This window comes from Peromyscus maniculatus, chromosome 13 (assembly GCF_049852395.1).
Source record: "Peromyscus maniculatus bairdii isolate BWxNUB_F1_BW_parent chromosome 13, HU_Pman_BW_mat_3.1, whole genome shotgun sequence".
Classification (NCBI taxonomy): domain Eukaryota; kingdom Metazoa; phylum Chordata; class Mammalia; order Rodentia; family Cricetidae; genus Peromyscus; species Peromyscus maniculatus.
This window is the reverse complement of record NC_134864.1, coordinates 28,673,511-28,686,364: the sequence shown is the minus strand read 5'-3', so window position 1 is coordinate 28,686,364 and position 12,854 is coordinate 28,673,511. Positions and strand designations below refer to the sequence as shown.

At 47.1% G+C, this 12,854-nt stretch overlaps 1 protein-coding gene across 11 annotated transcripts in view; it reads right to left on the bottom strand.

Annotated features, from left to right (window-relative positions):
- Positions 1-12,854, bottom strand: part of Dlgap1 (DLG associated protein 1) — an 838,155-nt gene that overhangs the window by 107,361 nt on the left and 717,940 nt on the right. For 7 of the 11 annotated variants that reach the window (XM_042259990.2, XM_042259994.2, XM_076549884.1 and 4 more), the window contains one exon: positions 412-441. The exons of the other annotated variants lie outside the window; for them this stretch is intronic. In XM_042259990.2, coding sequence (XP_042115924.1) covers positions 412-441 — 30 coding nt within the window. The remainder of the gene's footprint in view (positions 1-411; positions 442-12,854) is intronic. 11 annotated transcript variants of the gene reach the window in all.

Genomic DNA, 12,854 nt, shown 5'->3' with positions numbered 1-12,854 from the left:
CACAGGACCATGGCTCTGCTGGAAACAGGCCTTGCTGAAAGTGTTTGGGCCACAGACTCTGGACAGGCCTTCACATCCACTCCAGCTCTGGAGCCAGTGGCTCTTCAGGAGTTCTGGATCTGAGGCGATCACACAGGAAATACAGACACACATGTACTCTCATGACGCTGTCCTCACAGGACCGCTGAGGCCAACATGGAGGCCGAGAGACTTGTGGTACAGCATGACCAGAACGAAGAGAGACACAAGACGAAATGGCGACAGCCAGCACCCGGAACATGGCGTCAAACACCACGGCCACAGAAGCTTGCTAGCTATGGGCCACACCATGCAGCCTGGAAGCAAAACTATTGATTTTGTGGTTGTTAAAAAAAAAAAAACAACAAAAAACCAAAAACCCCAAAAACGTACCTTCAACAGCAGAACTCAGTTTTATGACACCTTGAATAAAAACAAAAGATGGTAGTTATATAATGGACCCGGGTTACCTTTTTTCCAGTTTTCACATAAGACGAGTACATTTCAGGTCTGGATATTTTGCTGTTGTTGTTGTTGTTGAGAAGTTAACTAAACAATTTCAAAAATGAAATACAGAAGCGATCAGCACTTCCTGAATCTTGCTGGGTCTGGGGATCATTTTACACATGTTGGGACAGAGCTTGTGTTGAAATACAGAGTAGGCAGTTGAAAACCAAGGCCCGTCTCTCAGCATCCTTCCCTGAACTGGTTGGACAAGAAGCAAACTGTTTCCCCAGTCTCCGGGCTTAACTTTTGCCTTTGCAGGTGAAACCATGAAAAAAAGCCCACTTGGGTATGTCAAGTTGCGCATGGAGAAAGTAGATATTACCCACGACTGAACTGGTGTTTGTTTTCCCCCCAATTTAAAGGTAAAAATTCTAAAATAAACTAGACCTGGTCAGCAACTTGATTTCAAACAGTCTTTGTACGCCATGACTATAGACAGATAACGCTCTCCAGTTTCTTTCTAAAATCTTTGTGTGTGTGACATATATGTATGTGAAGACAGGTACACACACTTGGTCAGAGGACAACCTCATGTGCCGTCCTTGTGTGCCGTCCTTCCCGTCTACCTAGCTTGAGGTGCCATCTTGCTTTGTGCTGTGTCTATCAAGACAGCTGGCCTGTGCTTGCCGGGATGTTCCTGTCCCTCTGCAGGATGACAACACACTCTAGTGAATAAGTTTTCTGTGGATTATGGGGACCCGAATTCTTCAAGCCTCAGGCTTGTACCAGAAGTTCTTTTATCCACTGGGCTATCTATTTTCTAATGTCTGTGCCATCGCTGTGGTCTTTTACATGGTGCCAAAGTGTCTATAAGCAGCACATGGTTGAAAATGTGCCTTTGTCTTTTAAACTGGAAAGATTTCTGATTTAAATGGAAAGAAGTCTTCTTAGTACCACCCAACCCAGCTGGTATCAGCCAACTTGCACACTGCTTTCATGGTGTGCCTGTAAGTAAAATATGCTCATTGCTATGTAAATAGTGTGTAGCATTGGATCTACAAAGGATAACGAAGGCACGGTGATCCTAAGGCAACTTCTGTACAGCAACCGATCTTTTCAATGAATGAAGTCTTCTATTAGCACCAGCAATTCAAACCACTAGTATCCTTCCCCAACAAGTCGTATGTTGATTTACACACCAATCTGACCTTTCTCCAATGCATTTAATGTCATTACATCTTTTTTGACCTTAATCCATTCCTCATATACATTGTTTTCATTAGGTTAAAACCTTGTTCAGTTTTGATAACTGTGAACCCTGGTATCGTGAGGAGTCCCGTTGGATGTGGGGTCGGGAAGAGGTATGCAGTAACCACAGCCCACAGCTGTAAATAGCTCCAGGAATAGGAAGTAACAAGTTGTTGTTGGGCATTCCAGGATTTTAGTAATCTGTGACCATTGTCCCAGCAGTGATGGGCACTGAATAAAACACACAGTCAAGCTGAGGGGTGCGGGCCAGTGGTCCAGTCATGAGACCATAGGTAGCATTAAAACACGGTGTATTGTCTGCCTTTACTTTTGTTTTTAATGTAAACTTATTGAATTATGAGTTCATATAATTTAAATTGTAACAATTGGAAATGCAAGAACTAGAGAGCTGGCTTCTGCAGGCTGCAAGGAGCCAAGCTTCGGATACCACCCTCAAAACTTCAGAGAAGAAAGCTTGCTGAGATTTACGGACATGGTTTTAACTGAACCAAATAAGCCGATTGAAAACAACTGAGCATTTACTATGATTTCATAGGCAGTCTCAGAGCCTCTCAGAACTGCCAGATGCAAGAAATACCTTTACATCCATTGCCCTGGAAGCAATGGTTTGCCCCTTTTGTGGTCAGACAATTAAACCAAGCGGTAGAGTCAGGCCTGAGCGCATATCAATGGCCTGCCATACTGGAACAGTAGGAATTTCACATAGGTTAAAAATGAGCTTTTCTCCCAGTCATGTCCCTCACACATTTTAAAATTATTACTCTTGCGTGTATACATGATGTGTGAAGAGTGTGAGCCTGTGTGTGTCAGTGTGTGTGTGTGTGTGTGTGTGTGTGTGTGTGTGTGTGTGTGTGCAGGTCAGAGGACAGCTCTGTGAATTTAGTTCTCTCCTGCCTTGAGGTGGGTTCCTGGAATGCCAGGATTACACTGCAGGCATCCTTATCCACTGAGCAATCTTGCCCACCCCTCAGTCATATTCCTTTTTGTATGTAACTATGGTGTCAGCAAATAAAACCATGTGCACTAATTGTGTGCAGAGACAGTCTGTGTGAAGAACACCTAAACAAATCGTAGGCCTGGAAGTGGCCTTGAGGAGAGCCCCAAAATGCACTCACTGAGAGAAAAAACAACTTTAAGTTAAAAAGCAAACAGTGGCATGATTTTAGAACTTTCATTATGAACATTATTTTCACAGGATCATTAATGAGTTATTAACTTCAAATGGATGTTTCTAATTTTTTAAACAACAAATTAGATTTTTCTCAATTTTAGGGTAGGTATTTATATTGTGAAGAAATTATATTATGGTGGAAATCTCAACTCAACTAAAGCACAATATATGGCTAATAGTAACATATACATGATTATAGAATCACAGAAAAGCATCTTTTCTCTTAAAATGTGCATATTTGAAAGTCTTGGGATATTTAAGAAGTGACTGGTGTTGATGATGTTTTAAAGTACACACAGTGTCTCTGACTCGCAGACACAAGCTAGACATGAGTTGTAAGCAGCCAACATTGACGTTGCCTGGAATTCTGGGTAAGCCACAGCACGTACATGTATGCAGGCACATAGAAGGGAGCCCACCACTCCCCACCGGGTTCACTTCTTCACAGGCTTCAGAAGGCTTTGAACATTAAAAACAAAAATAAAAAGAGACGAAGAGAAGAGAAACTCCACGGTTTCCCCCGGCACTGGTTATCTCCTCAGCAAGGCAAACTAACTAGGTGGAGACCTGAGTGCCGCCCACCCCATCACTGTCCTGAGGGTGGAAGCCAATAGCCAGCCAGATGTGCTTCCTTCCTCAGCTGGCCACTGCCTGCTCTCTCTCATACGCCTTTCTTTGGCTGTGTTTGCTTGTAGTCCTAGGGGTTGAACTAGACGTCATGCATGCGAGGCAATGATTAAACCCCAGTGCGAGGACCCCAGCTCTTTGTTCCTTTGGGCGTTGAGATAGAGTTTTATAGGATGACCAGGCTGGCCTTGGTCCACTCTGTAGCTCATGCAGGCCTGGAGTTTATAATCCTCCAGCCTCAGTTTCTAGGACAGTTAAGATTACAGACTCTGTGGCCAGGCCCATCTCTCATTACCTACATTAATTCTCCCCTATCTCCTTTGGTGCTGAAGATTAAACCCAGGAGTTTCCATATACTAAGTCTACACTTGACCATTGATTTACAACCCCGACCCCCATCCGAAACGATTGATTTCAGCTGTTCTAAAAGAATTCTTAGGAGAAAGGGTCAGGTTAGATCATGCTAAAGTGTGAATGACTAGAGCTCTCTAGGATCCTGCAATGGTATCTCACTGCTGGTGAAATACTAAGCCAGTCTCCAGCCCTAAGACACCCCTACCTTTCCCTACATCTACTTACTCAACGCTCCTCTCTGTGCTCATCAGTGCTCACCCCTTTCTGCCTGAGCCAGCCTAACTGCTGCTACACCTGAGCTGTGGAATCTTCCTGTACCTCTTTCTCTTCATTTAGACTCTGCTCCAAGGCCTCTTCCTCCTGGGGACTCTTTTCAGAGAAGCCATAAAACCACCCTGTGTGTTAGGCTCTGAGTTGAGTTCTCTATCTGAAATGTTCCTCTGTGGTCTCTAGCTCACATTTATCTCCCTCAGCAGGCACCAGTACAGTGAGAGCTCTCTGTTTCTGGAATGTCTTGCCCAGTAGACTTCCTCACATAAAATGAGCACCCAGTAAATACCCAATTTTTCTGAGACAAACTCATGCAGCCCAGTCTGGCCATGAACTCAACATGTAGCTGAGGATGCTCATGTCCTTGTGATCCTCATGCCTCTGTTTGCTGAGTGCTAGGATTATTGGCGACTACTGCAGTGCCTGCCTAGTAAACACTCACTGAAAGAACTGAATGATCATTGCCAAGGTTCCATATTATGGAGCGTCTCAGCTCCAGCAAGTGCATTTCCAGTACATTATTGAATTATGACTCGTACTGAGTGGGACACTCGGAGTTCATTACACTGATTGCTGTCTGTCCATTTCTGCTCAAAGACTGGTCTCTGGGTCGGGAGAGGGCTGTTGGGGGGAAATTGAGGAATGGAGAGAATATATGTAAGTTTTAGTAGACATAAGGTACTTCCCGTTGTAACAGTAACAAGATCTCGAATAAATCAGATTGGCTGGCTACATGTAGCAAGAGTGTGCCCTAATTAGATGCCAAGAAATATTAACGAAGTAGTTTTCTATCCAAGAGAATCTGTAGTTCTCGTTGGCACCATCACCCTGCTCCCACCTGTAGTAGAGGTCATATGATAAGAGGCAGATAAAGAAGGGCTTGAAAGAATGGCTGGGGTCTCCCGAGGGCCAGGGTCACACAGGTGTGTGCCACCACGCCTGGCTGAGGACTGTTCACTTTTTAATATCCCGATTCTAATTAGTTGCTGTGCTGCAGCTGGCAGGGCCCCTCAGAAGGCCCTCACCCCTTTAGACTCCTTCAGTGGTGTCTCATTACTTTAAAGATAAAGACAAAGAACCTTAATGCAAGCTGCAGATCCTTCCAGGATGCCACCTCCGGCAGAACAAGAGACAGCTGTGTGTTCTTCCCACACTCATCTACAGAAATGTGGAGCCTCTCCTGGCCCCTGAAGCTACTCGATGCCGAGTCCTCTGAATATCAGAAGACAGAGGAAGGACCCTCTGCCCACCCTGTGGCCAGCTTCATGAAGCCGATAGTGCCCTCTTCCTGTCTCTTGGGGGTTAGAAGCACCAAGCATGCTCTGATGGAGAGGCCTCATGAAGATTCCAATGCATGTGAGTGCCTGAGAGCAGAGGCTGGCGGGATCGTGTTGGTGAAGGGCAAGAGGATGGGGAGGAAACCACCACTGGGAACAGGAGAGGCATCGACCCTTTTATGTGGTGGGAAGGATTTCCGCCACATTATTCCTCTAGTAGAGAGGAAAACAGACCTAACAAATGCATGGTTTCACTTGTTATTGTGGGGACCAAGCCCAGGGCCTCAGATGTGCTAGGGAAGGGCTCTCCCTCTGAGCTACCCTCAGCCCATAAGATTTCCAAGTTCAGGGCTTAAAATGCCTCTCCCTCACCATTAGAGCCACACACGATGAGTTCCAGGCAAAGAAAGAAGAGCTTAAAAACAAAGAGCTGTATTTTAAGAAACACGTAGAGGAAACACAAAGGACTTGCAAAGCTAAAATGCAAGAGCAAAATAAAAATACAAAAAAGGAACTATTGGCCCTGTATTTCAAGAGATGGCCATTATGATTTTTTTTTTTAAATGAAATCAGAAATATTTAAGCATGTGTCCTCTGGAGTTCCTAAAACTGGGAAAAAAAAAAAAAAAAAAAAAAGACAGTAGGAATCACAAAGGTTCTGCTTCCCAGATCTCCAGCTCCATTTTGAAGGGAACTACAGACATGTCTTGTTTAGCAGACAGATGTCTAGTAAGACCCAGCAGAAGGCCGCAAAGACCCCAAGAGAGTCAGGAGCCACACCACCGGATGGACAGAGCACACGGTGTGTGTGTGTGTGTGTGTGTTCCAATTGCACAGCCATGAGATGGGCTGAGAAGATTATTCAGCTCCAAGTTTTATTTCCTATGGAAAACAGATAATTCAGAGTATGTGACAAGACTCCTGGTAACTGCGCCTGAGAGCTGTGAAGAATCACTCCCAGGAAGCAGGACTGGGCTCCTCAGTTGAAGAATGGTTTTCAGAACTGCTGTGGGACACTGATTACTATAGGGACTCTTCTTCCACTTTGAAGTGCTTGTTCTAATTTGGATAGGAACATCCACCAAAGAAGGGCACATGTGTTGACGGCTTGGTCCCCAATGCAGTGCTCAGGGGTGGGATTTGGGGAGTGATTGATTGGATCACAGGGAAACTGAGCTAATCAATAAATGAATTAAGCCACCAGTGGACTCATAATTGAGAGGACTGTTGGGAGGTGGTAGATGCTGTGGAAAGAGGAGCCTGGTTGCAGGAAGTGGATTGCTGGGGTGTATTTTTGAAAGGTGTGGTGGTTTGGATGAAAATGGCCCTCACAGGCTCATAGGGAGGGGCACTATTAGGAGATATGGCCCTGTGGGAGGAAGCGTGTCATTGGGGGTGGGCTTTGAGGTCTCAGATGCTCAAGCCAGGCCCAGAGTTGCCCTCTTCCTGCCTCTTACAGATCAAGATGTAGAACTCTCAGCTACCTCTCCAGCACCATGACTGCCTGCATGCCACCTTGCTTCCTGTCATGAGGACAATGGACTAAACCTCTGAACTATAAGCCAGCCCCAATGAAATGTTTTCCTTTATAAGAGTTGCTGTGGTCATGGTGTCTTTTCACAGCAATAGAAATTCTAAGACAAAGGGTCTATCTTGTCTCCAACCTCTTCCTTCCTCTGTCTGGCTGCTTTCCCAGCTGCCACGAGGTGAATGCATGATGCTCTCTGCCTTAACACAAACCTATAGTCATGGAGCCAGCGGACCACGGACTGATACCTCTGAAACCCTGAGCCAAACTGAGTTCTCTTCTCAGTTGGTTTGTGCAGGGATGAGATGCTGATCCACAGTGCTCAGTGGATTTTCCTCTTCCTACATCAACAATATCTGTTGTATATGTGCGGCTCATAGACTTTTAGTTCACAAACTTTTGTACATAAATCATACTAGACAACGGGTCAGGGGACTGCCATTGGTACCTCCACCTCCTTTGGATAGCAAATATCTCAGACTTGAGCTTGGGATGGAAGTAATGACATCCTTGAAGGTGCACATTGCTTTACAGAGGATGTAAATACTTCCTGTGAGGAAGATGAACTGTGACTGCCTTCCCATAGAGAAATGGCATCTTGGTCTTTCCTCTTGAGGTATGTAGGCTCTGTGACTTCTCTGACCAATATGGAGTAGATGTGGACATTGAATATTTGGGCTTGGACCTTAGGACTTCCTGTCATGAACACACTCTCTGAGAGTCCTAATATGTGAGAGGTCTAGAAACCACAAGGCTAGAGGTGACACTTGGAACGTCAGTCAGCTTTGAGTCTACGCCCCAGCCATCCAAACCAGGGAGCCAGGCACGTGAATGACGCCACCATGGATTCCCTGGTCTAGGCTACCTGGGATGGCTAGCTTTTGTCTCAACCTGACTGGGCCTTGTGGATAGTCACACACTTGGTCAAGTGCTATTTTGGGTGTATACGTGAGGGCTCTTCTGGATGAGGGATTTGAATTAATGACTGGGTAAACCAGACTGCCCACCCTAATGTAGCTGAGTCTCATCCTGTCTGCCTAAAGACCTGAATAGAACTAGAAGGTGGACTGTGGGGGAATTCTCCCTCGCTCTGCTGGGACTCTGGTCTCCTGTCTGTAGACACGGGACTGGAATTCACGTTTGTTGCTCACCTGGTAACCAGGTCTCTGGACTTTGAACTATAGTACCATATCTGCCTTTGATTGCAGATCTCGGGACTTCCCAGTCTCCCTCATCAGTGAGTCAGCCTGAAGCACCTTAGCGCCCAGCTTCCACATGCAAACGGGACAGAAGAATCGCTGCTGAATTGGGCCTAAACCCCTCACACAAAACTGTATATTAGATCAGTTTTCCGTTGCTGTGGCAGAGTACCCGAGAAAACCAGCTTAAAAGGTGGAAGAATTTCTATAGCTCATGGTTTTAGTTCCCAGTTGCTCTGCTGTATTGCTGTGGGCCTGTGGCAGCATGCTATATCATGGTGGGGACACAGTGGAGGAGGCCTGCTCACCTTAGAGCATCTGAAAAGGAGGAGGGAGGGAGGGAGGGAGGGAGGGAGGAATGAGAGCCAGAGACACAGAGAGACAGAGACAGAGAGAACAAAAGATGCGTGTGGGGGTGGAGTCCCAGGATCTTCTTCACGAGTGAGCGCACCCCAAATCACTTCCTAAAGTTCCATCGCCTTCTAGTAGAGCCACAGGCGGGCGACTAAGCCTTCACACATGACGTTCTGGGGGGACATTTCAGAGCCTAGTTACAATGCAGAGTCGGTTGATGAGTGACTACGCATCGCAAGGTAATGAGGTTCACGGCACCAGATAAGGAGAGTCAATGCTATCTCATCTTGGGGACCTGACACTTGACTCACCTCCTAGTTTTCCCACACTCCCGTCCATGCTACCCTTTCATCCCCCTCCCCCAATGCTAGCTGGAGCTTCCTCTTCCTCTTTGTCATCAGTCACTGCCTGCTTAGTGTGTGAGGGTTTTCTCCAGAAGTTTCTCCCATACTTCTCCCTTAGTTGCTTCCTTGTGGGATTCTCCTAGCAGCCCCAAGTCCTTTCCCTTTAGGGCAATCATCTTTGATGATTTGATTTACGCTGGCCCTCACCTCTAGATTGCAAACCTCATGAGAACAGAGAGCGAGACTCCCTTTGATCACTGCGGAATTCCTGGCTTCCGCACCGTGGCTGGACGCAGCAAGTGCTGGATAAATATTTGTTAAGCAGATGAATGAAATTTTTGATGCTGCTGATAAGGACTCGGTCCTCACCACAGCCTTAAGAACGCACCACTATTCTTCTTGCTCATGTGCTGTGCAAACCTGGACACCCAGCCCCAGGCACTGGGCAAGACTGCGTGACTTATTAATTGCCGGGCTGTGGTCTGTGAGGGCAGCTGAGTACCCTTGGAGACACTATGGGCCCAAGAGAAAGAGCCACGAGAGCCCCTGGGGATGTGTGGGTTTGGCCATGTGTGGGTTTGGGATGCAAGACCGGGGCGGTGTATGTGTGTGTGTGTGTGTGTGTGTGTGTGTGTGTGTGTGTGTGTGTGTGTGCAATTTGTGCTCTATCCCATTTATGACTTAAGAGGAAATGGAGGGAAGACTTTACTTGAGAGTCTTGGGAAGTCAGTGGCCTTCTTGGGAGTCCTGAGGAGTTAGTGGTGTTTAGACTGTTTGAAGCACTTCTAGAAACCGTTTCTTGCTGGGTCAGAAAAGCTGACCGCCCTGTATCTACAGTAGAAGAAGGAAGCTGCTGCCTCAGGGCCAGGCGAAGGTGCCACCTCCCACAGCAACTGCACCCAGAATTTTACTCACCCCGCCTTGGGAATGCACCTCAACTTATTGGTCCTCTGGACAAGGAAAATAGTGGCCCCACGGAAAGTAGCTCCCTTACAGTTTATTTTTCATCACTTAACCATCATTGTTTTCATTAGTGGAATAAGTGCAAGTCCTTGTCAGTGTCCTTCTAACTTCCATTTTATAATTTAAAAGTATCTTCCTCATACTCCTCTGTAAGTGGCATCCCTTCCTTCTCTCTCTCCCTCTCCTCTCTCTCTCTCTCTCTCTCTCTCTCTCTCTCTCTCTCTCTCTCTCTCTCTCACACACACACACACACACACACACACTGGGTAGGGCATGGAATCCAGAGCTTTGACACAAAAACACAGCTCTCACCTCAAAGGGAGTAAGTGTTTATTCTGGAGCCAGATATGAGTGACCATGGTCTAGGGATACCTCCAAAAATACTTCCTTCCAATGTGGCAACAGTTCGATGAAGTTTTGTAGTTACAGAACAAAGAAAGCCAAGATATGACTCTGTTGTTGGACATAAATGCTATTTGATGACATTCTTAGCCTCTGGGTTGGTGGAAGCTAGTGGTCTGTTAGTACATTTTAAAAGGATTTACCTCAGTAGTCACAAGGGTGTTACATCAAACACTGGTGGGCAATGATGGCTATTAAGGGGCTCCAGATCTGAAGCATTACAACTCTCCTCAATCCCAAATTCTAACTAGTCAGCCTGTCTTCCCATCCTCCTTCCATCCCTCCCTCCCATAATTCTTCTCTTCCTTTTGTTTCTTCGTCTTTTTTTTTTGGGGGGGGGGGGTTTCGAGACAGGGTTTTTCTGTTTCGGAACTCAGGACTCCCAAGAGATCTGCCTGCCTCCATCTCCTGCAGGCGCTGGCACACCAGGCTAGCTTTTTGTGTGCTTTAACACAGCGAGACTTATTTACGTATGTTTCCTGGGCACTCAGTTCACGTAGGCAGGCTGTCTACCATTGAGTCACACTGGCTAACTGTTCTGTGGACCTGATTTCATGAAGCAGGTTTAGTATGGCTCTAGCTGGAGACAGGATTACCATCCATCCACCCATGTATAAACCTTGATCTTTTAAGAGGAACACACCTCACTGCGTCCGGGACTACCGAGGGCGCGCCTCATTTTCTAACAGACACCTGTCCCGAGACAGTGCCCACTGCCACCTCTGACAGGTGCCCCACCACTCCCCTGGGGTGCACAATCCCGTATCTGTCCCCTTTGACTGTGTAACATTTGAAAGTGCAGGGACAGGAGGCAGATGGAGGCACACCTTTGATCTTTCATCCTTGCGGGTTAAGGGAGGGCAGACACCTAGCAGCTGCGAACCGGGAACAAAACGCTGGCGCTGGCGGGGACCGGAATGACCTGAAACGCTGCCGCGGCCGACCGGGTCGCAGGGGCAGCCTGATTCTGTGTGCGGGCAGAGAGATTTGGTCCCCGGCAGCTTCCCGAACTGGGCTGGGTTGCCAAGGACAGGAGCCCGGGAAAGATCCGGCAGCTGCGTTGAACAAAGTCAACAAGGATGCAAAGATTGCAGCTGTGCACCATTGCGGAAGGGCGATTCAGGGAGCTTCTAGAAAGAGTATTTAGAGCGCTCTCTTTCCTTCGTGGAACTCTATTAAGGATTCCACCCTGGCACCAAGATGCCACGAACGCCTGCTTCAAGTGCCCGAGTCTTCGGCGGGACTATACTGCCCCCTGCCGCTGATGTGCCGTTATTACGCCATTGCCCGGGAAGGCTGGGCTGTCAATCACACCCATCAACGGCACAGCTTCCGTTTCCCCCCACAGGGTGGGAGGCGATCTGTCAGGGCAGGATTGAACCACAGTTTTAAACTCCAAGTCCGATCTGGGAGGGAACTTCGAAATTAAATTCCTTCTTTCCTCACTCTGAGCCGGGTCTCCTGAGATGTTCCAGAAGCTTTGAAGAAAAAGATCGGTCAGCTTCGAATCTGTCAGTTTTTAATGTCATCAGTGGCCACGTGGTTACTGCACTCCCGGCTCTTTTCAGAGTCAACTCAAATGTGGCCTGGGCTGGAAAATCTTTCTGACATGCCTTCAGCAATTGGCACTGACAGGCAATGGATGCCCCCTTGCTGTTAAGTTTCCCCATGAGCGCGGAAAGGCAAGAGCAAGGGACATTCTTGATTGGCGTTTGCAGCCAGTGTGGCGAAGCTCTGTTCAGTGAAAAAGTGTCCGGTAAAAAACAGCCGTGTATTGTCCACATATCACCGCTCTATTCACAAAAGCATCAGATGGTTGATCAACCACAATATAGCAACCTGACCCGAGGCAAGGAGGCAGGTTCTGGGGTGAGACACACAGATGTGTACAGGTGTATGAACGCACAGATGTTTGTGTGTGAAGGGCAGAGGACAACCTCTGGCTTTGTTCTCCTGTACCTTCCTTTTTACCCCGAGTCAGGGTCTTTCACTGGCCAGAAGCTCCCACAAGTAGGCTAGTGGTCCAGCAAGCCCCAGAGACTTGCGATTTACGGATGACAAGCGCCCAGATATTTACACGGGTTCTGGGGATCAAACTTGAGGCGAGCATCTTACTGACAGAACCATCTTACCAGCTGGTATTTTTCAGTGAAATGTTTAGAATAACACAAACCTCGAAAATAGCTAGTTGCAATAGTTGGAAATCCATGAAGCTATTCAGACTTTCTCACGGAGAATGGTCTCCATGAGATCCCTCACCGGTGAGATCACAAATGTTGTTTGGACAGGCATTTCTAGGAGTCAGAGCTGTGTTTCTTAGATTATGTTATCCAGTGTTCTCTGGCACCTGGAATAGGGCCTTGAACACACACTCTGCTATTGAGATGTACTGTTGGTCTGCATTAATACTACTCATATAAGCTGCTTGGGCAGCCCATTTTTTTGGGTCCTCCTCCTCCTCCTCCCTGCTGCAGGGACCTGTTACTCTACTTCTCAATAAAACCATGTTCGCTCTTAGGCATTTCTTTTTTTTTTTCTCCCTGAGACAGGCTCTTAAGTAGCCTAATCCTGGTCTCCAGGTCTGCCCAAGGATGACTTTGAACTCCTGATCGCCTTGCCTCTACTGCCCAC